The sequence below is a fragment of the Denticeps clupeoides genome, chromosome 2 (genome assembly GCF_900700375.1).
Source record: "Denticeps clupeoides chromosome 2, fDenClu1.1, whole genome shotgun sequence".
In the NCBI taxonomy this organism is placed as follows: Eukaryota; Metazoa; Chordata; class Actinopteri; order Clupeiformes; family Denticipitidae; genus Denticeps; species Denticeps clupeoides.
The window spans coordinates 6,912,265-6,940,264 of NC_041708.1; the positions used below are offsets into that span (position 1 = coordinate 6,912,265).

General features: G+C 41.9%; 1 protein-coding gene across 2 annotated transcripts; it reads left to right on the forward strand.

Moving 5' to 3' along the window:
• The first annotated feature begins 1,059 nt into the window (after positions 1-1,059).
• Positions 1,060-27,999, forward strand: uts2r (urotensin 2 receptor). Of its 2 annotated transcripts, none has more exons than XM_028969505.1 (3): positions 1,060-1,401; positions 1,686-2,777; positions 25,982-27,999. In XM_028969505.1, the coding sequence occupies exons 1-2, from the start codon at positions 1,284-1,286 to the stop codon at positions 2,774-2,776; spliced, it is 1,209 nt and encodes a 402-aa protein (XP_028825338.1). In that variant the 5' UTR covers positions 1,060-1,283; the 3' UTR covers position 2,777; positions 25,982-27,999. The 2 variants fall into 2 exon arrangements, with proteins under 2 accessions (XP_028825338.1, XP_028825339.1); XM_028969506.1 differs by lacking the exon at positions 25,982-27,999 and adding an exon at positions 3,150-3,227.
• The last annotated feature ends 1 nt before the right edge of the window (position 28,000 follows it).

The following is a 28,000-nucleotide window of genomic DNA, read 5'->3' on the forward strand; positions in this document are numbered from 1 at the left end:
ACGTTTCTAAATGAGCTCCTCATCGTATGCCCTAACCTTTAGGTGGCTCGTGGTTTCTCATTAATTGAGTCCGATCTGGTGCACTTTGACAGACTCAAGCAGGATCCCTAACAAGGGCCTTGGTGTTGTGAAACAAGGAGAAAACGAATTACCGCGCCCAAGCAAAGGTCGGGACGAAAATACTTGCGCAATTTCACAAGGGGTCGCCGCAAATCCTTGGCATCGGAAAGCCATTCCTCACATCACAGGACCACGCTGAATTTCTTCAATGCGAAGGTCATCCTTTTACCTCTCGCACCGTAATCAACCGCAAGCCTTCCCGAATCCCCCCCCCCTCAAACAAATCAAGCATCCCCATATTGATGTGTAGCGCGGTCCTTTTCTTCCCCATCAGTGGGTCAAGCGCAGTAGAAGATTGGCCTCTGAAAGGGAAGAAAAAATCACTGAAAATACTTCCAAAAATAAAAAACGCGCATCTCATTTCTTGTGCTTTCAAGGGCGAAGAGAATTATGACCGCGAGGACACTTAAGAGCACCAGGTTTTTGGTGCATTATTATTATATCTGAAGTCAGAACATCAGTGACTTCATTGATTAGATGTTGCCGGGACTAAAAACTGCCAATAGGAATAGATTAAATGTTGCATTTGGGCTTATATATTCTAAATTACGAGCGTTGCTAGATTCTCTCGTACTCAGACTCATCTTTCAAAGTTTAGAAGAATACAGCTGTTTGCAGCTGTTTACCCCTCCGTATTACGTTCTCTGTTTCCGTCCCTGCTGCTTTCTCCTCCACCGTGACCGTTATATCTCTCTCTCTCTCTCTCTCTCTCTCTCTCTCTCACGCACACACAGTCTGGAGCCCGTTTGGCGTGCTTCCTCCCTCCCGCCACTTCCCTCCCACTCTGCGCTGGTGTGTGAGCACGCCTCTCTCTCTCACCGCCTCATACACGCGCACCGTGCAGCGGAGCGGATTTCAAATCCTGCCTGAAAGTGCTTAAAGTGCTCGTCCCCTCTAACAACTCTCTGGATCTTTTTTTTTTTTTTTTTTTTTTGCTGTAATTCCTTTTGTTTCTTTGAATGCGCTATAAGTGATTTTTAAATTTTTTTTCCTGGCAAATACCAAGACTCTTTTGCTCTGGAGAAGTTTCTTATTGGCTCCAGTCTAACGTGTTAAGCCACGTTCCCAGGAATATTGAGAGAAAATGATTACCAGATTGATGCCCTCACAGTGACGGAATCCGCCCGACGCCTCTGGATCGTGGGAGTTCCGCTGTCTTTTTCATGCACTCTCAAGATACCCTCTTGACACCATGTGCGTTAAATGATGGCACGTGGAACGCCTCCGGAGTGTTGAGCCTTTCTATGTTGGGAGCCACGCGGTCGGTGGGACTCAGTCAAGGTGGGTCGTTTTCGCCGCAGGAGAAGCTCGTGGTGCCTCGCCGGACCACTTGTGTGAGCTTCTGTCAGAGCTGATAAGGCAGCAGCTTCACTGCGTGATACTGATCAGTGATGCAAACACAGCGTCAGCCACTAAAACAAGCTCGTTTTTAATCCACATTAAACAAGGTTGGACTTTTAATAGTTTAAATAATGCGTGTTTATGGCATCACGTTGAAAACTGGTTTTGTGTTTTTTGCCCCCTACTCTGCTGCTGACCTGGTTACTCATGTACCTTTGATGTAGACATGGCCACCGTCTCCACAGAGCCCATGTTGGTGCTGGTGGAGTGGGTTCCCAATGCTACAGAACCTCCACAGAACACCTCAGCCCAGGACATGGCAGCCACCTTCACCATCGGCACCATCCTCTCGCTCATGTGCCTGGTGGGCGTGTCAGGCAACATCTACACCCTGGTGGTCATGTGCCATTCCATGCGCTCGGCGGCGTCCATGTACATCTACATCATCAACCTCGCCCTGGCGGACCTGCTCTACCTTCTCACCATCCCGTTCGTGGTGTGCACCCACTTCCTGAAGGGCTGGTACTTTGAGGACCTGGGCTGCCGAATCCTTATCAGCATGGACTTCCTCACCATGCACGCCAGCATCTTCACCCTGACAGTGATGAGTACAGAGCGCTACTTTGCTGTGCTGAAGCCCCTAGACACGGTCAAACGTTCCAAGAGCTACAGGAAGGCCATCGCCCTGCTGGTGTGGGGGGCTTCACTGGTCCTCACACTGCCAACAATTATTGGAGTTAAGCTCATGGTGGTGGGCAACAAGCCCATGTGCCAACCTACATTAGACCCCACATCCTACAAGATCTACATCTCATGTCTGTTCTGCACCAGCATCGTGGCACCAGGCATGATCATTGGGTACCTGTACATTCGGCTGGCCCGCACCTACTGGATCTCCCAGACAGAGACGTTCAAGCAGACAAAGAAGCTGCCCAACCAGAAGGTCCTGTATCTGATCTTCACCATCGTGCTGCTCTTCTGGGCCTGCTTCCTGCCCTTCTGGATCTGGCAACTCCTCGGCCAGTTCCAGCCACAACTGGACCTGTCCATCAAGACCAAGCGTATCATCAACTACCTGACCACCTGCCTGACCTACAGCAACAGCTGCATTAACCCCTTCCTCTACACCCTGCTCACCAAGAACTACAAGGAGTACCTGCGCAAGCGGCAGAGGACATGGCCGGCCGGCAGCTACTTCAACCGCCGCAACCGCTTCCAGCGTTCGCCGCGGCGCTCGCTGTCGTCCAGCAGCCAGCAGTGCACCGAGAGCTTTGTCCTCACCCACACGTCTCGCACCAACAACAGCAGTCTGTGAGGTAGGACCGTGGCTTTCAGAAGATGTCATTCACACCACTCGCGTATTTCTCGCTCACTGCCTGCAAGCTTGGTGCTGTTGCACTTGAGACTTAATAAAAATATAACAGGACACTGAATGTCCTTTAATGCAGGGTGGGTCATTTGCATTTTATTTCTGGTTCAGACAGACCTGGTTTGAATCTGTCTGGACTGTGGGCTGCTGTAGACTTCTGCGGTCGGTGGATCTGTTTCTTTGAGGTCTGCTCTTTTAGAAAGAGACTTATGAGATGAGACCCTTGCATGTCTGACGTTTACCCAGCAGCACCTGGGGCTCCCTTCATCTCAGATGTTGTGCGCTCTGAGCCTTTTTTTTTTTTTTTTTTTTTTTTTAGGTTCGAGTCGTGATTAGGGAAAGGAACACATATGGTGGCTGTGGAGAAGGAGCGCTCGTAATTAGAAAAGAAACAATGGGCCACTGGCAGAGGGAAGGAGAAGTCAATTAGACTCAGGGTAAGAAGCAGAGAGGGGGCACGAGGAAACACACAGGTCCGACTGCCATTAATGGCCTCTTCGCACGCGGGTGATGAGGACCGGCCGTGAGCTGGAGGTCGAGACTAGGCCATTTGTCCCCACCCCAGAATACTATCTGATGAGTGACATTTCCAGTAATTTACAAGGCTGATTTTTAGCTGCAAGGGTTAGGCGCTCGTCATGTGCGAGACACAAGTAGGGCTGCTAATGAGACTGTGTGTTAAAAATTCACCTGGTTGAATTTGTGCGGGTGGACAATTGTCCTTTTGTTTTTTGGTGCTTTTTAGCATTTCCGTGAATGAAAAGGCACTTAGATCTGTTTTGTGTGCAACAAATAACACACAAGGTTATGTTAGTAACACATATACTTCTTAAAATCTTTCATTACTGACAAGAGAAAACTAAATCTGAGAAAGGCAGCGTGTTGCAGCGCCAAAATGATCAAAAAATGTGCCAAAATGTAAAGAAATCTGCCAAAACCTATTCCCGAAATTCAAATTTGCCTACTTTGGCAGGCGACAGCGCAGTTTGAAGGAGCATTTGTGTCTGTTATGTGTATAATAAAACATGTTTCTTATTCAAGTCAAACCAAACATTTAACATTTTAGCATTATTGTGGTATTGACTTATTGAAGATCTCTATAAATATTTTTTTGCTCAAGAAATACAGCATCAAACCCAGATCACAATAAATGACTACTCTAGAAGAACAGAAAGCAATCAGATGTGTTCATTTCTCAATATCAGGTCATGGTCATAATAAAAAAATAATACCTTAGTAAAAAACAAACCTTCCTGTAAACATAAGCAAGACCAAATATAGAAGAGATCAAAATACTACAATGGACTTCAAATTAATCAAAGGGAAATTAAGTTAATGTTAAATTAGAGACACTCTGGAAAATCCAGTGGAAAATCTACCAAAAAAATCTGTGAAGAGGAACAAAGAAATGGCCTTTTCTGTTGAATGGCTGGCAAATGTCCAACTGTTAATCTGTGAATTTATTTTTACATCACTCGAGATCCTGGGAAGTTTCTCGTTTGCTGCTTTAGGAGCCAAAAGCAGTAACATGATGTTATACAAGATGTTGAACTGCTAAATATTGCCTTTTATTTTTGGTTGAATATTGCATGTCTATAAATGCTATCCTAATCACTCTTAAGTTGTTAACTCGCAAAAAAATCAGGCCAGCCTAATGAAAATCTATTTTGAAGACAATCAAAGGTCAATTTCATAGAGAGACAGATTAAACTTGGGACTAGATTTTCCTTCAGCTGATCAGAAAGGATTCATTTACAGACACATCTGTTGGTGGAGAATCAATGCTATATTCCTGGGTTTCTAGTTCAAGCTGGCAAGTCAAATTGCATCTGTGAATGCTAATTATGAGGTGACATAGTTTTTATTCTGCTTCAGTGCCTTGTACTCATAGCTCATCTTTGGACAACTTTCATTTTCTGTAACAGAATCTAGTGCACTTTTGTATTTCTGACCACTTCAGACAAGGATCGGTCACTACGTTGTAGCATGCGATATTTCACTGTTATAATAAGTTCAAATACCAGACAAAATGCTGAATTCATGTATTGAATGATGTCCTAGAGGATTGAAAGTCCTATAAAGGTTACATTAATGGAATGAAATATAAGTTAAAGAAGCGAATGGAAAACAGATTTCATCGAACCCACTGTGACCCTCTATGTTCACCTATAGGTGCTAAATATAGTAAATCTGACTCGATGGTTTGTGTTCAGAACGTAGAATTTTGTCTGCATTATTTTCCTTTGCATTGCAACTCCATCAGAGACCCCATTTTGTACCAAACATCACCGTTAAAGTTTTTATGTGATACTCAGAGTTGTAGTTTAGAGTCTAGGTCTAGATCTATCAAAAACATGCTTCAGTGAATCATTGAGAACATACGAGAGCACCGGTTTTCCACTCTCACTTGTTCAGAGATCACCTTGGAGTGTGTGTGTGAGACAGTGGCTTATTTAGGCATATTTAGGGTATAGTTTTAAATTTATATTTGCATCTCTCACTGCATAAGGGTTGATGGCAGTTTCTCATTTAACATTTCATTAGCCTTTTTGATATACAGCTCGTTTAATTCAGCTAATTTGCTTGCCATTCCAAGGTAAATAAAATGCTTTTTGCAGCATAATTGGTCCTAACTGCTTACATCCCAAATCTGAATATTAATTTCAGGCTTTTCAGCGTTTATTTAGCATCGCACACATTTTTTTGAAGATGCTTTAAAAAAAACTGACATAAGATCACGGTCATTCACTGTGATATCAGCAGATGCCAGCACTGCTACCCAAAGACTCGGCTTAATAAATATCCTTTGATCAGACTTAGGCTGTAAACATCCGTGTAATTAATGAAATTATGGTATGAATATATGCATTTACCTATATCACTTACCTCAAATTGATAGCTCCAGCAGTTCATTCAGATTTCAGAGGCAACAATTATTTGTTAAAGTGCCATTCAGCCGCGGAACTACTACTACGAACATGTTTTAATGTTAGTGCTAACCAGGAGGAAAGACTATCCTATCTGTGCATAGAAAGACAACACAACATGGGCAACATTTTTTTACAGCACATGCCAGCTCATCGGCACGATTGCTAAACGTAGCTCGGTTTTTCTCTGAAGCCAGTGATCCCACAGGACAATAATAGAGGGCAATCCATCACCAAATTATCACCAGAGGCACCAAGAGCATGTTTCACAATCTTGGATGTGTGACATAATGCAGAAAACAGCCATCTACGAGTGTCTGGTTCCATGTGCGGGCCCCACGACTGTGTTAATTAGGCTTTTTGGCCGGGTTACGGGTTTGTTTTCCATGCAGACAGGAAGAGCAGAGCTAGAATCCATTCTGGATCCATTCTGTAACTGCCAAAGAATAAGGATGCACACAACCTCTGTTGTAAGATTTACATTTTTTGTGTAATCTTGTGCATGTGAGCTGAGCTTCTGAAACACTTAACCTAATGCAAAAGGTCACAGGGACAGAAGCATTCGGGTTTTTTTTCCCTTATTGTTTCATTACTCAGGGCAGCAGCAAAGTCCAACCGAAAGGGATCTGGTCACACGCAGTAGAGCCTTAGAGACAGGCCTGCTTGGATTTGATTGGGTTAGTACCATGGTCAATAGACTCCCACACCGATTCAAGTGGGAGATTGGGCTTCGCTTGCACTACAGGCCATTTAATCAGACGAAATAATCTCATTATGCGACAACCCAGGAAAATGCGCTGCACATCCCCCGTTGGCCCATGTCATTATGATATACCGCGGAACACAAAAGGTGCTGCTTCCTTTTCAGCTGAGTGTTTGTGGGAGTTTTGCAAGAGCAGGGCACTTATCCAAGAAAAGAGTTCAAATAAACGCAAGCGTTTAAGAAGACAGAGTGTTGTGGAGGAGGACTTTGTGTGGTTCGAAATGACAGCACCATCGCTCACGGTGGTGGGTCATCGCACAGGAAAAAGAGGAAACCGGCAGGGGAACAGGAAATGTAAACACAGCAAGGACAACATATCTGTGTTTAGGGTGTGTGTGTGTGTGTGTGTGTGTGTGTGGAGGAGAATCCACATTATGATCTACTGTGCAGCGACGCTGATTATTATAAAATCTGAAGGTTAATAAAGGAGGGCATTCATGATGAGAATTTAACAATTCCCTTGTGCTTATGGCATTGATAAACGCAGCTTCAGAAACCTGAAACAGAATTCCAACCGATACAAGAAAACTCAATAATAACGTCATGGCAACAGTGGTTAAAAGAATGACGGTAAGGTATATGTCTCCAGTATGGTGCTTTATTTTAAAGGTGCTTAGGACATGACACGTTCACCAGTGTGATTTTAATAGCTGTTTTAGGAATGTTCGCATTGTCGCCTTTCCATGAACAAATATAACGGGTCAGTTTCCCATTCATGGATCATTTACATTTACATTTACAGTATTTATCAGACGCCCTTATCCAGAGCGACTTACAGTCAGTAGTTACAGGGACAGTGCCCCCTGGAGCAACTTAGGGTTAAATGTCTTGCTCAGGGACACAATGGTAGTAAGTGGGATTTGAACCTGGGTCTTCTGGTTCACAGACGAGTGTGTTACCCACTAGGCTACTACCACCCCATAGGATCAAGCCTAATCATAGACTAAAAGAGAGCATCAATGCAATTCTCCATTCAAAAGTCTAGGACTAGGCTGCATCCATGAATGGGAAACTGACCCAATTACACAAAACTAATCTGTTTTGTCTATGAAAATGCTAATGCATGTATCGATCGGAAATTAAATTAATCATGTGCAACATGACACTGGCAGTTCAAGACAAGCAGTGCAAGAGTAACAAGAGTAATAAAATAAAACATGTAGACAACATAGAAGACAGACAGTCCTAAAAACTAGTGAATAGTATAATTCATTTAAAAATAGTATACAAGTATAAAATCTGGATAAATTCCTTTTTTCATTGGACAACAGCATGTTTACAATCATCTCCACCTATTGGTGCTCCTCAGATGACACTGAATTCCTTGGCAAAGTAAATGTTTGGTTCTTTGGTGGTATAAATTTTCTAATTTATCAATATCTGAATCGTGGTATTATCCTTATGGGTTAGTCCCTTGGAATAAATAATATATAAAGCAACATAAATTGAATGCATTACAAAAGAAATGGGTAAAAAAAAACATCCCAGTAAGTTGAGGGATACATAAAGTAAAGGGGCCCAGCTTTTCCCATAACCTCTCACACACCCCTTGTCCATATGCATGAAGACATCCAACACAACTAAGCTGAAGACAGAACAACGTTATCTCCACATCCATAAATCAGTTTATTAGCCACTAAAAAGCAAGACATTTACTGGTCCCTAAATCCATCTTCTGACCATCATTTTGTTTACAATTACTTACAAATATCAGAATCTTGCAAAATCTTGCTCCCATAACAGCTGTACAGATGTTCACACCCACAAGCCAAGAAAGCATTTTTTTCTCAGATGGCTTTTCTCTGGTACACTACATCAAGATTTTAAACAATATGTGTCCATGGATTGGCTGGGGTCCATAATATATCATACAGCGTGCAGTAAATTATCTCTTGGTGAGGATTTGTGAGCGCTGAAGATGGATCGTTGCTGGCTGGTGAAGGTTGCAATGGTTGGTGCTGGTAATAAACAACTGATAAAATGTGCCTCTCGCACTGTGGACAGGTTCCATTAAAATGGCTGCAAAAATAAAGGCTACAGTAATGGCTGGAGGAGTGTACTGAGTGTGGGGGGGGGTGCTTGGGGACAGCACTGCAGACCAATGCACTGCAAACCAAATGGCTTTAACAAAACCAACATTTTATTTATTCTCTACTTTCTACCATGAAATGGCTATTTGCTCTCCAAACATAAAATCACTGAAAGGCTAAGTGAGGAATTTCATGAAGATCACAGCTTGAGGGCAAACACAGCGGAGCATGTTCCTCTGCTAACAGAAAACATTGTTTTAACTTCAGTGACCAGCTTCAAGGAAGTTTTACTCCTTAATCTGAATCGGACCACAGCAGATGCAAAAACTTAATGAATGAATTCCATCCTTCTGGATGGTCTCCATAGCCAGCATAGGGGTTCAATTCCTCTGGTAATGTCAATGCAATGGTCAAAGGGGATCCTTCTTCTGCGTAAAAGAGGTAAAGAATGGTGTATTACGTCACCATGTTTAGATGTTTTCCTGTTGACAGAATATTGCCATTTGTATTAATGATCGTGGTTGATTGAAAGCCCTGCATTGCTTGATTCCCATAGTTTAAACTGCGTGTTTTACCACCATGGCACCTCTGTTTGAACAGAAAAAAAAAAAAAAAACTATGAATCGGAAATTCTGAATCTTATCAGCTTCTGTACAGAAGGACAATTCCAAAGCACACAGAGAAGCACAGAGAAATTTGTGTACAGAAAAAACATTCCAGATACTAATGAGGGTTTGTACTCCCAGGCGTATTCCTATTCAGAATAGTCATTATGCGGCTTAAAGTCTCCAGAGAATGTATGTATTCCACACTTCCCATCATCTTCATTTCCTGCAGTTCTGCAAAGAATCCGACTAATTTGAAGTAAAAGAAAAAAGGAACAAAAGGCTGTATACGTTTTATATGTCATCAGGAAAAATGTATAGTAGAATTGACACAGAATTTCAACTGAATCAATAAAAATGTAATTAAGTTCCATTTCAGGCCTTGTAGGTAATGTTTAGAAGTTTGGTTGGATAAAGAAATTTAGTAGAGATTATGATATAGTCCATAAGACGTAAATCTGGATGTACATGTACACAAGACTCAAATGAACTCTAATTACTCCAGTGTTTTTTTTTTTTTTTCCAGTTGTGCGACTTCCGCAGAGCTGCTCACGGCTGTTTTTTTTTCCTTCATCTTTTTCCATATAGTCCAGGTGGTCGAGGAAAGCATTGTGTTTTTCTCTCCGTTCCCTGTGAGGCTGGTAATTAATGCTCTCTGGAGTGTGCAGGAAGAGGAAGCTGGAAGTGGAGGAGGAAGGGGGTCTCCCTGAACCTGGCTTGCAGTGTCCCGAGCCCAACGCAAGGATGCAGGGCCTAAGCAGATCAGAAGCGCGGTCCCGGCGTGCACTTCCTTTTGCATTTTTTCCGTCTGCCGCGTTTTCCAGCGGTGCAGGTCGGGGGACGGAAGCTGAGCTGCTGGATGGCAGGAATGCGTTTTTCACCGCATCAGGGAAGTGGCCGACGAGAGTAGGTATGTTAGTTGCTCCTTGTCTCTCGGGTGCTATAACCATTAAGCAGGAAAGACTCCAAGCATGATGGATAGGATAGGATGTAGAGCCCAGGAAAGTGAAGACAAATAACATCTGTGCAACAGAGAATCTCAGGTGGCCCCTGTTGCTTTCCCCCGTTTACCCAGATACAGCATAATAAAAGCACGTTTTATAGCTATTATCCATATTTTTTTACATGTGGTTTAATTTGGCACTTTTCAGCAGGCCTTTTAATGCACAAATAGTTGGTCTAATTGCTCTGGGCGCTCGTTTGGCCGGAGCCGGTAAGAATGAGCTGTCGGTGATTGAAGGTTAAACAGCTTGTGTTGCCATGTCGTGTATTAATGTTTCCCCTCTTCCTCCGTGCTACGTGAGAAGAATCACTGGGGGGATCTGGCCTCCTGGTAATCATTATTGTTATACGGGAATTGCGCCGCTGAGTCCATGTCTTTCTGAAAGGAACTGAGCTTTCCTACAAAGTGGAATGTGAAAATGCCTCTAAAACAGGGGGATTGTGGTTAGATGAAGATTTTGTGAGACTATTACTGTAACTCCAGGGATGGCCTTAGCGCACAAAACTGCACCTCCCCTAGTAGGGGTGGGAAACAGAGGAGCCGTTGATCCGTGATATGATTCACTGACCATAAGTTCCCCATGATAAGATATAAGATATAAATAATTCGGCTGTAAATCATATATTGCCCTACGGTAAAATGTGCCTCTGGTATCAGCCTTTGTTTTTTTTCTGCATGCCGTAAAACATTCTCACAATGTCATGATTCATGATATGTCAGCCAAATCAATCTTGTGTCCCACTGTGTCCCGCTGACACAAATCCATATCTGACAGGATCCCACGGTGGGGCAACGACACTTTATATAAGAGGAGAATTTAAATGTGTTGTGTTTTATTACATCTTCATGGGTGGAATAATGATTGAATGATTAAATAGTGACACAATTAGCATTCTAAACCATATTAAACATAAGAATATATTATGGATGTTTCTAACTCAGTTAAAACGGAGTTGTTTTCTATGCATTGTATCAATTATGACATGAGCTATAGTGTAGTACATTATACCAAACATGCAGACTACTAATTAATAAAATATTAAGATTAACTATGAATAATACCAATGAATGTTAATTTTATATGTTAAAGGGAATCTTTAAGCACTTCACATTCATAAATGCTTTAAAGCAGCTGTTTCCTAAAATATAAAGTCTACATGAGATTATGTTGACAGATACAGAGTTTAATATGCAAGTACACCTTAAAGCCAAAAAAAAAAAAAATGATATGCAATATTTGTACGTGGTACAGGGGTGTGTAGTCAAGTGTTTGTATTTAAAAGCTCAACATAACTAAAACTCCACTACCTAAGGAGCATGGTAGTGGATCGTTTTACCCACGTCTCAGTCCAAGACAGTCTGCTGCATTTGTACTTATCATTTTTATGTATTGATTTATATGTAACATATCATAAATTCCTTTGGATTGGTCTGTATTGCCCTGGCCCTACCTTTTTACAGAAGTAATTCATTAACGTAACTGGAACAGCCTCTCGGTTGTGTTTGCGCAAATATACCTATGTTTTTGATTGAATCCTTTCCACATATGTATTATTTATAAGCAATAAATCCCTTTGAGACATTACTTGGGGCAGTGGTGGCCCCAAGTAAGGAAGAAGTTTGCCGGTTCGAATACCCAGCTGCCAAGGTGCGACTGAGCAAAGAACCGTCCCCACACACTGCTCCCTGGGTGCCTTTCATGGCTGCCCACTGCTCACCAAGGGTGATGGTTAGAAGTAGAGGACTCATTTCATTGTGTTCTGTGCATACCGTGCTTCTCAATGACAATCACTTCACTTTCAACTCCTTTAAGCGTCTGCTGAAGTGTTATTTTTTCCTAACAAAATTCAGTCCTCTTACTTAGGGGAAATTAGTGTTGGCACACTGAGTAGAACAATGCAGCGCCGTTACGGAACGTCCACCCGTCTCACGTTACACTGACGTGCCGCAAACCTCTGACACTAGCCCCCCGGCCCTGGCCCCCATTCCCTGGCATGTGTCCATTTAGCTTCTGTAAATCACTTCCAGAAGAACCTGCCGTATGTACACAAGCGTGCACCTGCTAAAACTGTGGTCATAATGCTGTACACTAGACTTGGACAACTAAGTTTTTTTTTTTTTTTTTGTTATTCTTTTATTTATCGACATTAAGATGCGCTTAAAAAACTGAAAAATCTTCCCAGCCACATAATGTGTTTGCAAAAATGGGATGTAGTTATTAGTCTTCAACAATTCAACACTAATAACACTCGCCGTGGCTGAAATTAGCATCATTCGACAATAATATGCAAATGACACAGTTGCTACACTAGCTGTGGCAGCAAAAATGGACTTATCAAGATTAGGAAAGTCAGTATTTACAAAAAAAAACTATTTCTGAATGGTTAGTACTTGCCATCCCATAATGTGTCTGAATTCTTGATCAGGAAATCTTGTGGTATATCCAAAGCTGTGAAATAGGGCGAGGATGGTCTGTTGTTGTTGGATTTTTTTGTCAAGTGCTGTGTCCACGACTGACTTAATCTCAGATTAAACTTTATTATCACAAAATGCGAAACAAATATAAATATCAATTCACAATTCAGTTTCTTTGATTAATAAATCTGGAACGTATGCCTTTTCTGTCTATTATGAGAGAGTGCAGCATGAACATTTGAGTCCATTAAGCTACCTGTAGATATTATTGCATCTGAATTAAACTTTTACAATTACTTTATATTAACAAAAGTAAAAAGATACTAGAGTGGGACCCAGAAAATATCATGATTTTTTGTTCCCATTACAATGAGTGGCACCTTCATATATTTACAGTGCAAGAGATTTATATTATCATCATTATGATTCTTTTTAACTTTTCAACTCATTTTATTAACCTTATTAATCTTCTATATTAATTTAATCAACCTTTATATGTGACCCAAATTATTATTATTTTAATTGTCATTGTGAGAATACATCCAATCAAACATGGAGCTATGCTCAGTGTCCCCATATTGTGGCATACCGCTATGTGGTGTATCATGTTGCAACCTTTGCTCTGATTTGTCAGAAACATGGTTACAGGGGATTAGCAGATGACCTCTCAATATCCCAGAAGAGGTGACCTCTACACACCCAGCACCATAACACATAGTATCTTCTAGTCTGTTATTGTGACATTACGGAATTTTTTTTAGCTGCAGTATTTCAACCATTTAAAACAACTATATCTAAACTTATGGTCTTGACAAGTTCTCCTGTATTTTAATTTCATAACATAAAATTGCATGTATGATACATTATAAATATACAGTACAGACCAAAAATTTGCACACACCTTCTCATTCAATGTTTTTTCTTTATTTTCATGACCATTTACATTAGTAGATTCTCACTGAAGGCATCAAAATTATGAATGAACACATGTGGAGTTATGTACTTAACAAAAAAAGGTGAAATATTCTACTCCGGAAGAAAACACATTGAATGAGAAGGTGTGCAAATTGCCAATTTTCCCCAGCACCACCCCTGTTGATTATAGTGCAGCGTTACCTGTGGAGTTTCTGGGAAACATTTGGTAACTTGAAAGATTTTACATTCTTGACAAAGAGGACTTTTTGGAAAGAAATAATTACTCTAATAATTACTGCCAGTTCAAATCAGAGCGGTGACTAGAATAAACAGAGGCATAAAACTAAGGAAACCTTTGTTGTGGAAATGCTTTGTGTAAAGCACTCTGTTTTTTTTTTTTTTTGGACAGGTGCAGGGCTTATTAAAATTCTGCTCTCTGGAGCTGAAGGTTGAAACACATGCCAAAATTTCACATTTGCAAACTCGATGGCCTGCGATGAGGAGGGATGACGTTCACTGAGACACTAGCAGCTATCCACAACGCCTCAGCACGTTTCATCTTGTCCGTGCAGAGGCAGCTCAGGCTTTCATGCTTATAGGAAATAAACCACCACTTTCTGTCTGAAAGTGATCTTTGGCTTGGAGGAGAACTGCCCATTAGCAATTGGGAACTTTCTGTTTTGAGTTTTGTGGGTATATAATTAGCTGTTCTCATTCAGGTTTTCATTGTGCATCCAAGTCAACAAGTCCAGCTGGGACACAGCCATAAGATTTCACAGCGTAATTATGGCGGGGGGGGGATTAGGAAAATTGTGAGCAAGCTTTATACAAATTAAACTGACCACTCAGACCAGGTTAAAGCTTACATAATATATGCATGTTACTTTCACATATCTCTACGTTTGCCATCACTGCCATTTTTCAATCGTGCCATTCCCAAGGCTTTCTCAATTTAGCTAATTACTAAGTAGGTAGTTAAGAGAAGGTCTACACCACTGGTAAACAGAAACCTGCAGGATATCCTTTCTTGACTACTAATTTCAATTTCTAACTAGCCAAATCTTTTGGTGCCTCTCTATTGGTATTATAAATTATTAAAGTATGTTTAGTAATATGATATTGAATTGGCTAGACTTCTAAAATGTGTGGACGTTGTAGATATTTGACCAAAACATTGGACAGTTCCAGTCTTTAATATACAATAAGATAGCTGTTTTTTACATTATTGAACAAAAATAATGAAAATAAAGCAAAATGTTTGCAACTAAATCTGTTTCCTGTATTACATTCTTTAATATTGGTTTCACGAATAAGGCTCTTTAATAGCCTCCGTCATAGTCTCCATAGCCTCAACAGAGTAGGTGTGTCAAAACTTTTTACTGGAACATGGAAATTCTGACCCCATAGCAGTTCCAGAAGCATGGAATTGGACACAAAACTACAGAACTGAATCCTGCCATGTTTCAGTGCTGCAGACTTTTGTACCACTGTTAAACAAGCGAAAGTGTATAAATGTAATGGGACCATCTGCTTTAGACTGTGCCCTTTTGAGCTTTAGTAAGAAAGTTGAATTAGTTCAACTTCTTAAAACCACAAATCTTGGTTTGTTCCTCTGAATTCGGTCTGTTTTGGATTTTGTGGAACTAATCTTTCTGCTACATAGTTATAAAATAATACATGGGGACACTTGTAAACAGTGTCCCCGTAAATTTAATTTAATAAGGGGGTGGGGGGGTGCACTGATGTTGAAAAACAGAAAAAATAAAAGATGTAACTATATATGAAATCCACTCAACCTCAATTTCCAAAATTGGAAATATATAACAATCCCGTCTTATAATTGCCATTTTGCTGCCACACTTCAGCTTTGCAAATGCTGTTCATCTTGTCTACATGGTGTCCTGCAGGACAGATATTCCCTCTTAAAAGACCAACAGATTGTCTGTGATTGAGATGAATAAAAACACTAAATTAAAAAGAAAACATACTTTATACTTGTTTTACTTCTCAGAGTAATCTAAGTAATGGGAGGAACTATTTGGAAAAACTATTAGGAACTATTAGTAACAAATGGCAGCAAATGGTGTCAGAAACAGATGAAGAAATCAAACAAGCGTGTAGGTAATTTAATGTTCATGACTCATCAATTTATCTTTTATTAATGTATTATTTATTAAATGTATATTTAAATCCTTAAATCTAGTGTAGATTTACAGCAGTTATTTCTCCCACATTCTCATGTGCATCACAGACATTTTGCTCTCATCATATTTTAATGAAAACATATGGAAAAAAACCACTGCTGATTACTGTACCTTCATCATCGAGACATTAAAGAAGATTTTCTTACCAGATCTATTTCAGTGGGAAATTTCTGTGTCATTTTGTGACCGAAGCACTTTCTTTTCTCTTCCATGCACTTTTTTTCAGGAGCAAAGTGTCCTAATGCGATTAGCATCAACCTTCAACATCCAGAAATTTAATGATCTTTTAATTAACGGTGGAGTCACCGGCGCACCAGGACAAAAAGACGGACAGGAATAAAAAATAAAAAAACGTGCTCTCATCAACAATTTTGCAATGTAAGGCACATCAGAAAGCGTGCTGAGCTGCGATAGTGTTTGCAGGTAGGGCAGCGTGTTCGTGTTCAGTTAATGTTTCCACGCACCGTAAATCTTGCTTTATCATTAGCCTGCTTTCTGTCATTTACGAGGAACTTCTCCCCCCCCCCTCAGATTTACAGGCTGCACGTGTTCTTGTTTCCTTCACGCACCCCCTTTGTAAGCCGTAAAGAAAAGCCAAGTGCATTACACGCGCTTTTTGCGGCCTGCTCCGTTTTACCGCTGCAGGTGTGAAATTGCAGCCTAATTTAGAGTTCTGTCTTAAACGCAACACCGCGGATCAAAGGCGTTGGCGATGGTAGGTTTCCCTTACGTGCAAATGGTAGTGCCGTCTTCGTCGCTAACAAACGAAAAAGGTCTGTTCCCCGGAGGTGATGACATTGAGCCATGCAGTTTTGCACGAATAGTGATCACGTGGGCCACTCGACTGAGGACCGGGAGCAACAACCTGGGATTTATTTTGCCAACGTCTGAAGTCGCCGCAAAAAACGGAAACTTTTTCCATTGCCGGTTGCAGCCGCCTCTCATTTCGCAGGATGGAGAGTGCGTAATTACGGGTTTTGGTACTCTTTTTAACATGCCCTAATGATGTTTAACTGAAACTTCCCGGCGAGTTTAGCCTCGAGTTTATACCTTCAATATGTTTGGCCAAAGATGTCTTCTACTGCCTCTCAGGAATTGTTCTTTCCTGATTCCCACCAGGCTGGAGATTCCCAAGGTAAGAGGAGGAGGCCATGCAAGCCTTCTTCAGAACGTACAATTTCAGTGATCTTATCAGCAAAATAACCATTACAAAGGAATCCTGTGCGACATGGATCCACTAAACGACAGACGTGTAGAATGTGATGTGATGATACCAATGGAATTGCTGGTTATGACGCAGGCTTGTAAAGAACAAAATGTCATCGGCATGTGTTTTGTGGTAAGTGCCACTAGTGTGCGTAAACAGAACAAGATGAATCGCGCTCTGGCGAATATTCTGTTTATGTGTGCCGAGGAAAAAAGTCTAAGAAAAGGTGGAAGAGCACAATAGGCATTTCTTCTTGATTGCTGTGCCACGCAACGCTACTCCTCCATAACTCTCTAAACGATTTAAAAGCGACGGCTACAGTTGATCCACGGTTTTCATTTTTCATCTGGGGCAGCTAAAGAAAAAAAAAACTGTATATTCCAGGTTTTAGGCATTGAACACAAATATGAGGTGAAATGTGTCCTTGAACATACTGTGTTGCTTTGATGCTAACAAAATGTTCTTCAACATAGTGCTTTACAAGAGAGAGTGTAATGATGCGCAAGCAGAGACCGAGAGGGGGTTTGCATATCCACGTTGTGGTTCCAGAATAAAGAAATTGCGCTTCACACCTGGCCAAAAAGCAGCTACTGTACGGTGCAGGCGACATTCATTCTGTTACCAATAAAATAAAATCAAATTTTCATTTTACAATCACCAACATAATACAGGTAAAAGTTAAAGGAGAAATTGGTTTTGTTCAATGTTCTGTTTACATGGCTATGTAATCCACAAAAGTCATGTCTCAGAATGGTTGAATTAATGGTTGTCACTGTGATACACAGCAAGAACAACACATGGTACAGACAACAAAATGTGTTCTTTTGCATTTAAGCCACCGCCCTTCAGTGAGCAGTGGGCAGGCATAAAAGGAGCCTGAAGAGCAGTGTGTGGGGATGTTACCTTGGTCAAGGGGTCCACTTATGGTTGGACCCCTGTGGTAACTAGATGGTCTGGGATTTGAACCTGCAACCCTTCAATTTAGAGTCCACTTCATTACCTGCTAGGTCACCACTGATCTGATTACCTGCATGATTGGTGTTGGTTGTGGGCATGGTCCTGATATTTCTACAGCAGAGATCACCCACTAACACTTATGTGTACAAAGTACCAGTACACTCAACACCTACCTTTGAGGTCAAGTGGGGCTAAAAGGTATTGACTTAGTTTGATTTGATAGAAGGCAACCCCTTACTTTTTTTCTGTAGAACACCAAGGAAATTCTCTATAGCCTCAGAAATGATGTGTACCTTGCACTGTATTGGGCCATAAGGATCCACCCAGAACCTCGTTCTCCACACCAGCCACTAACACTAGCTGCAACCATGACCTTCTAGAAGTCACCAAGTGGTGACCAGGCTCAAACTTGCTTAGCTTCAGTGGGTTGTGAAGAACATTGGACACCCTAGTTTGACAAGAAAAATATACTTAATTTACAATAAATGCTATTTTTCACCCCATAAAACATTACATTAGCAAACTGCAAACAACGCAGCTACTCTTACTCGTATGAGTGACAACTAGTAATTCATTGAAAATGTCTTCAATGGATTTTGCACTCAAAAGTTTCTCAACATTCTAGATGGAGGCCTGCCATTTCAGTGCACTTTTACAGAACAATGTCAATTTAACAAGGGTGCAATGGAAATGTCAGTCTGAGAAATTGGCATTCATAGATGGTGCTAAACTCATTCATTCATAGACGGTTCTATCAAAATCAATTATTTTTGCAAAATAATATAGATTTTGAAATTTAAAATACATTTATATGCATATAGGTACGGGAGGTATAAGAGATAAGCTGTGGCAAGCAATTTCAGCACAAATACATACTGAATCTCGTATGACAAAACCTTATTTCACACATAATTATGTCCTCAGCACTATTGTTGCCTAATCCGTGTCACAACATATTACATATATTAATTTAATCATCAGGGTTCATCAGACACCAAGAGAGTACAGAAGGAAGCGGAAGTGCATTCAAAGTTGACCTAAACAGAAACAGTAGGATGGTGATAAAAATGAATGAAGATATTGTTTGGGGAAGCAGACAGTGATTAACATGTCTGAAGGTAACAAATTGCACTAGACCAGTAGGCAGATGATGCACACAAGTTTAAATCTTTTAACAAGTCGCTTCATTCAACTTGATTATTGTAGAATATGTTCTATCCCTATTAGATACATTTTAGGCACTTGGGTTTCCTTTCACCCCAGTGAGTCAGTCATCCCTGGCATGGATTTGGCTTTCATGTTCCATGTCCATGTACCTTTATCCCTTTATCTGGAGGTACCTTTATCTGAACGTTCTGTCCATTTGGAATGGCGGAATTGGAATTGTTTGCAGCCCTGTGTGTTTATACAGCTTTGTGTCTGTATATATCCAGAGTAATGCGGCCTAACCAAATGTGCAAGGTTCCGCATTCTGCACCTGCTCGCAAATTGCATTCTGATGACCTTGCACTGGTGGTGCCTGGTGCTTGATCCTGAGCTGTTCTGTAGCCTCCTCCAGGCTGGAGATGAAAAGCAATGGTAGATTGTCTTAGAAGTAATAGTAGTGGTCTATAATGTCAGTGAATGTTTACCTTTTTTTCAATTAAAGAGACAGCAAATTCGGGAAAATTAATATAACTTTTTAAGGGGAAAAATGCTGTTACTGATTGTCTCTTCCTTTGATTATTATCTCAGGCAATGTATATATATTTGGCTGTCTTATTTGACAGCTTACTGCTGCGGTCACAGCCGTGCTCCTGGAATATGTCAGTGCAAGTAAACATTAAATGAGCTCAACATGAAGTGACAGCACCACATTCAACACGTGACATGGCAGAAGCAGGACTGATGGGCAGGGATCAATGTTCAAGTCCTATAGCTCTTTGAATGGTATTGATGATAAATGGTATTGAAGGACAAAGACAAATCTATTAGGAGAATGTGGGCGTGTACTGCTGAAACAATGGGCACCGGTTCTTCAGAACAGCTAAGATGATTCAATCAGCATCTTTTATTTGGTGTTCTTGAAGATTGTACTCTTTATTCATTACATGACTAGGGATAACGTTTTTCCAATGTTCTGGTTTTATTTTCACAGAAGCAGGTGTATAGGCTGATTTAAACCAGCATCAGGGGCAGTGGTGGCCTAGCAGGTAATGAAGCAGACCCGTAATCGGAAGGTTGCCGGTTCGATTCCCAAGCCGCCAAGGACACTACTTTCACGGCTGCCTACTGCTCACTAAGATGATGGTTTAAATGGAGAGGACACATGTTGTTGCTATGCTGCAGTGCTTCACAGTGACAATCACTTTAATTTGACACTTTCACCTAAAAAAGAGGACACTGCCGATGAAAGTTGATCTCTTATAGCAGCAATTATGTTGCCTAAATTTAACTGCTGCTAAACAATATTAAGATTATAAAAAAGATCTGTAACAGTTATGTCAAAGACATGCTTCAATACAAATACATATACCTGCACATGCAACTATGTCTCTTTTTGCAATGTTTTGCACACTTATTGTCTCATTGCACAAAAATATAAATTGGGAGCCATTTTTGGCAAATTTTCTTTCAGCTCTTTTTTTGACAGTGGAAACACTATTGTCTCCTTCTATGCTTGAGAGCTTTAGGGAGTCAGCTGCCTGCTAAATTCACTAAACAGACCATCTGGGCTCCTATGCATTGTCGGCACGTGCAGAGAAGCGAAGCAAATGGGCTTGAGCCGAAAAAAAGGCAAGGGCGATTTCTCCATGGCCGGAACCAGCAGGGGACTCTAGGATATTGCAAATACACTGCAAACCGCTAATGACCCCTGAAATCGGTGGCCTGCCATTCATCCAGACCACAAATGTGAAGAGACACCTGAAGTGTTCCAAAAGATGTTCAGCCAAAGAGCTGCTTTTCAAATGAGCTTTACACGTTTAATTGATCTCTTTGCTTCGAGCAGTTCATGTACCTATAAAAATAGGGATCCTTGAGGGAATTGAATACGTGTGCCAGTAAAAAGCACCTTGACTTCAAAGACAAAAAGGCATAATAACACAATAATGCAACATGCTTAAAGCCCTCGTGAGCATCAGTACTTGACTGTTTGAAGCGCTTTGTCATTTAGATGGCTGAATAAATGAAAGGTCGTACTAGAAAATGAATGAACAAACAAATGGCCTTTTTTTGTCGCCATTGCCAGGCGTGGCTTCGGAGAAGGTCAGTGCATTCCCTGTTATTCTACAGAAAGTGTTTATTCTTTGTGGTTTTTACTACCACGGAGACACAATAGACTTTTCCTTCCTTTGTTCGTCAGAGGAAGAAAACAAAAAAAAAAAAGCCGGCATCCACTGAAAACAAAATTCCTCCGAGTGATTCTTCTGATATCGGTAACTTCAAATGTGAGACTTTGCAGAGATGAGCGTTGATGTAAACGCGGCGCCTACAACAATACGACGCCCGCCCTGCCCGCTGCGCGTTTCACATTCTGTCCGCCTTCGGTCCCTTGACAATGTAAATGTTAGCCCAGCTTTGACCTGGCTTTGCGCAAATCAGCCTCAGACAACGTCCTCTCACGATAGGCCGGTTCGTTACGCAGGGTTCTGGTGGGTTTGTTCACTTAATCCTGCATCTGATCTCCAGACGGCCTTTGGAAACCAAGGGAGATTGCTATAATTGCCAATTTAGCTGGGAATACATCTTTCTCGCCTTTTGAATTCAAAAGGTTTCTTCAGGACGAGGCTTGCCTTAGAGTTAGAGGTCAGTGTTTAATTCGTTCACCTTTATTCACCTTCCGCTTGGCAGAGAATAAAGGAAACAACAGAGATCACAGAAAATGACATACTGGATGACATACTGTCCACGTGTATGTGTCCATACGCTGGGTACTACGTTTACGTGTCTGTTTTTTGGGATCTTATTTAGAGTTCGAAAAGAGGCTGATTTATTCAAAGAGCATTGAATTTTAATCACTCGGTCTTCCATGTCTGACACAACATCACTTCAAAATGGCCAACAGGAACACAAGTTGTTTGTGTGTTTTTAAAGGACCATGAGCACCGAGAAGAAAAGACTTCCTGGAGTCTGGCGATAAGAAGAGGAATTGCACCCATGGAAGGAAATCCAGTGAGAGGGGCAAAGCGATGTGAGTGGCATCCAAATTTCGATGGTGGATTGGGCGCCATGTGCCAAGTGAAGCAAGCATCGCAGCCATCATTAACATCCCTGAAATGAAGAGACCCTCTCCATGAGAGTAATGTGCCTAGAGGCACTGAACAAGGCACAAGACTGCCAGGAGGAGAGTGGGGAGGGCTGGGTAGCTCTACTCACACAACCACACTAGAAGCTCTGCTTTATGATGGATGTCCACTTATGGTTGATAAAGCACAGGAACAAACAACCTGAAGAACACAAAGTCACATGTTCAAATCCCACTTAGTACCATTGTGTCCCTGAGCAAGACACTTAACCCAGAGCTGCTCCAGGGGGACTGTCCCGGTGACTGAGTGTGCATCGCGTCCGCCAAGTGCTATAAATGTAAATGTAAACCTACGGCACTACTTCTAAACTGATGCTACGTCGGGCTTGTTTGCTGGTTTTAGGATTTACATAAACAGACATTGAATCTTGACAAAGAGGAACTAACTACAATTTCTGTGTGTAAATATTTCCGTCACTCAAAACATGAACTTTAACAATGTTTTTATAAACGGGAGGAGCCTAGTGGTTGAGAGCTCGCACACACACCTCCCTTTCTCATTCTGGATGGTTTAAACCTGGCCCGTCAATATCTTATGTTTCATCACTTTATTTATGTAAGAAACTAACGGTTATGAATTCACGAAAACCTTTTACAATATTAGTGAAACTGAAAGTGAAGTGATTGTCATTGTAATACACACCACAGCACATGGTGCACACTGATTATGGGGCCGCTTCCTTAACTGCTAGGCCACCATTGCCCCGATTATTATTATTACCTTTTTTTTAATTTAAGGTTACATTGTTATTAGCTTATAAAAAATGTAAGTAATATACTGTATATATACGTTTGTTTAAACACATTAATAATGAAACACCAGTTTCCTGTTCTGCAGTGTTCTGTATGAACACACAATCTTGAAATAAAACTGCAAAAGGGAGTTGCAATCAGCAGCAACGGCAGCCTGATTGTTGTGAGCAGCTAACAAGTGCTCTGGTGTTTCAGCAGCTGTTTGCAATGTCACTTGTGCTGGTTCCAATAAGCACACATGAACATTTCCTCGAATTTTCACAAGAACCTGGCCTCATTAGAGTGTCACTTTAATGCTTTTAAAAAGGGATCAGTTTTATTTTGCAAGCACAAAAATGTTGATTATTCCTCCTACTACGTTAAAGGGTGAAAATGTTTGACACTTTATTGTTATTGTGACTGGGCAATATGGGGAGGAGAAATAAATCATGCATAATCTTGCTTCTGTAATTTTGTTACAAAACCAGAGGTGCAGTGCAAAAAGTGGGAGGAGCTAAATCTATAATCCCTAACCAAACGGATACTCACCAAAAGGTGAGTATCAGCATTAAAGTAACAGCATTCAACTCCTACCACCTTTTTTTATCCATTGCAAATGCGATCCACCAAATGGAAATGTTACACAAACGTTTTTTTGAACATCACACAGGGACCAAAAAAAGTCTCGCATAGGACGTCATGGTGAGAACCAATATGTAAACATTAGAGGACATTCAGGAGCAAAGTGACCGTGGTGGGAGGATCTTATCAAATGGTGACGGGGCGTGTGATGAAATTTATGATTCTCATATGCCTTGGTTACGCAGCGAGGTGCCATGAAGATGTTCTAGCGATGTTCCAGTGATGTTCTATAACTTCCTGCAGAGTTTTTGTGTCAGCGTGGCACAGGTTGAAGACCGTGTGTGACCGGTATTTTACCACTGGAATTAAGGTCTCTGCCCTGTCCGTCATTGGGCTACTTTGTATTCAGAATGACACTGCACACTAGACCCCGGATAGCCCAAAGCAAACAACGTTATTTGGCAAAATCTAATTTTCCGCCCTTCTCTCTTCTTTAAATCTCAGCTTTTCCAGGCTCAGTTTCGACATAATAACAGACTAGTTAGGTCCATCACACCCGTTTCCCCTCGTTGAACTCCAAACCATTGTATTTTTCCTGTCTCGTGTCTGATGACAACTAAATTGGAATTCTATAACTGTATTTTGTGGATCTTGGTGTTTTGGTGTGAAAACGCGATGAGCGTTAGGCTTAGTTGCAGCCCATAATGTTTACGTAACAACAATGCGACAAATCTCTACGCGTTCTGCTGTCTCCGGAGATTACCGTAATCCATATGCAAGTGTGAACTGGCTCTGTAGCATCTACGGGTTTTCATAAACAGATGCGGATGCCTGTGAAATCTGCATTAACTACGAACCCACAGGTTTTCAGGCCCTTTCATTTGGCCGGGCGCTTATAGACTTGCGGTTTGGCACAGCTCGGGCCCTCAGAAGAAGCAGATGCCGCCGCGTGCCTAATTGAATCCCGCAACGGTTGGAGGCCATTTTGAAATGTAAATAATCCTGCCTCTAATCTGTGAACACCGAGGGGGGCGGCATGTGTGGAGGGGGGTGGCGGGAGTGGAGGGCTGCGGTGTCGGCGTGAATGTCACCTCGATGAGCTTGCAGCCCCCCACCATTATTTCGCAGCCTCATGACTTTGGCTTTGGGCTATCACCCTTCTTTCCCAATGGGGATCTGACTAATGGCAGCTGCGAACAGCTGATAGGGGCGGGGGGGTGGGGGCTATTTAAAGCCAAAGGCTGCTACTTTATGGACTGCAGTGGCCGGGTCACTTTGCCATCCGCTGTCTCAGTTTCGGTGCATTTTCCAACTTTTTGTTTCACTTCCCTTTGCACATTGCTGCAGACCCAGTGTTGTACACGTATGAATGACGGCTGAAGATATGTGGGTCCCAAATCCACTTTGACCCGCATGGTCCGAGAGCAACTTGTTAAAAGCTATTTTAAAACACAGGCGGAGAGGGTTACACAGAGACGTGACTCATGTCAACAGCTTTCTAGGCAGCGGCACAACCACCGGTCACCAGTGTGTAGACGACGTTGAGCACGCCAATAGCTGCCAAATGCCTACTGCTTGTCTGTAATCTAGAAAGAGATATTTGAAGGAGCATTGGACATTATCACTCGGTGACACAGTCTTCATGGACTGGCAAGAGTGGCATCTGGGGAAAGCCACTGTCACGGCTTTGGCACGAGACGGCCTTTTCCAGAGCATTGCTCCAAGGTCCGTTTGACTCTGACCTCAACTGCAGGGCAACTGCTAGGTCACCTCAGACCCAAAATACATTTGCTCACCTATGCTCCATGTTCCTGTATCATTTCTATCAGTGTTCTTCCGCTATTGATTTCTATTTCACATGCATGCTGACTGGGAAAACTGCACCTTCTGCAGAACTCTGTCCTGGTGGTTTTGCAGATACAGCAATGGCTCAGAGAATATATAGCAATAGTGAGCATTTCAGTTGCCTGGTGTATATTGTGTGTAACTTATGTTTCTATTGCACAAAAAAAAAGAAATTATATTTAGCAGTAGATACAAAAGGAGGAATATGGCATGTGCAATAATACTGACATAAATTAATAGTATTTAATATCAGATCTGGACAATATCAATAAACATAGTAGAAAATCCATGCCACGATGATACAATGCTGCCAAAAGACTGAGGCACAGAAGAAAAGGCACATGCCCTGTCACCTTTACGTAAGTTCGCTTTTATTATTTTGTAACAGGCAATGCATAACATTGCAGGTATGGAGGACTACCGTAATAGGCAATACTGTGAATGCCAGATAGATTCCTGGCCAGAGGTCTGGGCCTTAATCAGTTCCACACCAAAAATAATGCCCAGTGCAGACACACGCTGTTCTGTAGCTTTTGGTGGGAAAAAAAAAAAAAAAACAGACAGAGAGTGGGGGGTGCAGTGGTGTGCAACCGAATAAAGAACAGATCATCCCTCATGCCGACCACCTGCTAAGCCCAAACCTGGGGAATTAAAAGCGGATTTTGTCTTTTTTTTTTGCAGGTATGGCGGAGAGTTCAGAGCCAAGCCCGACTGGGAGAAGCCAGGCAATAATGACCAACGTCCTATCCCTCAAGACTGAGGAGGAGTAGAAGGCGGAGTCATCTGTTGGCTTGCCATTCCAACCTGCAGAAGAATCCCACAAGACCAAACCCTCGACTCCTCTGCATCATTATAAATCTGCATGTACATTATTAAAATGAAGGGGAAAAAAATCAGCTCTGCTTAAAGTGCACTCACGATGCCATGCTGTCCTTCACAAAGGTCCTGTCCCTACTGTACTGAGGTGAAAATGAACATCTTTACACCCTTTCATGTGTACTTTTGGCCATTGGCTCCATCTGTAAGTGGCAAAAATAACCGATTTATGTCCAGAGACGTAATCTCTCCCCCTCTAAAATCTGGAAGTGTGTTCACTCCGCCTTGCATGTGCTCTACCTTCACAAACACCTTTTACTATTAGGATGGAGATAAGTGCTCCTCTACCCTGCCCTTTCAAGTGGTGGGCAGATTGGGGGTCGGTCTAGTATCACCTTTCCATCATGGTTGCCTGGCCCTAAGGAGATTTGTTGGGGGCGGCTGCTGAGAGGAGCTGGCAGCCCAGAGACAATGGAATAAGAGAAGGTCCGCGAAGGACCTCAGATCGATGAGTCAGCTCCAGTCCAGACAGTTGTGAGCTTTCACCCGTATCAGGAGATGGGTGTGTGGGTCTGTCAGGCGGAACTAGATGCTGCGTGCAATTCGTATAGTGCACATCACGCTGGGAGAGAAAATAAGAACTTCCCTACATTTCCTCGCAAGAAACAACCATTCTGCCGCACCAAGAGCTGCATTTTAACAGCATTCGTTACGTCTTCAGCATCTCCTCATCAGAGAGCAAGCACAGAAGGCACTACAGGGTATTCAGAGACAAGCAAACCATCAAGAAGTCCCTGACGTTTGTGGGAATTCATGATGTCTGATGAAAAAAGCCCTTCAAGGAACTTTCCTTAAACTACTGGTGGAAGTCCGACACTTTTGTCTTGTTGGCACATTTCACAGGAACAGGCGTAGCTCAAGGAATGCCCGTTTTGGCTACTTTAGGGTCTAAAACACTACACCAGGAGCAGCCAGTGACAAAACATTCGGCCAATAACAAAAAAAAAAGTTTTTACCTCATCTGTACTGGCTTTAATTATTTAGTCTTGCAGTGAGGTTTTATGTGCTCTGAAACACGCCTCTAGATTTTGGTAGATTTAGTTAGCCTTTTTTGCTTACATCAAGCTACAGTTCCTACTGCCGATGCAAATGTAACCAGAATAATAACCGTAGCATGAAATGAATTATTGGGGGAGCTTCCCAGATGGCTAGTGCATTCCTATAACTGCATTCCTAGAACTAATTGGCCCAAAAGTGCCATTTCACATCTACTATATGTTCCATTTGGACCTCAAAAGGGTACACACAGTTTATTCAAGACCCAAAAATTAGTCCTAGATGGTGCATTCTATATAGAAGTTTGAATTGATAGCTGACGCTATTCAAAGAATGTCATAAAATGTTATTCTGACGCAGCCTTTAACTTTCTGAAAAGCAAAATAGTTCACACAAGAGCTGCCCTAAAACAACATCCATTGCAACACAGTGTGCCCTTTGACCCCAGGAAGTAAAGAGAAGCTTGTCTTTCCTACCGGACTCAGATGGGTCCAGACCTGTGCGCGGCTCGACTGTAAATCTCCCAAAAGGCCCTCGGTGGGGAAATCGGAATGCGCTTCCCCCGCGGGAGCTGCGCATCGTACACCAACAATACCGAACGGTGCTACCAAATGACTAAACCAGCTGAGTCAGCAGCTTGCGATTTATTCATCTTAAATGAGATTGCGGACACATAGACAGGCCTTTTTTCAGCGGACACGAGTCAGATCCAAGTTATCATGTAGCTCAATAAATGAGAGATGTAAATGCGCTGTGCTTTATTGACTGTTCCTTGCTTCACAGCTGGGGGCGGGGCTTCTTTTCTTCTTCGTCTTGACAACCTTCAGA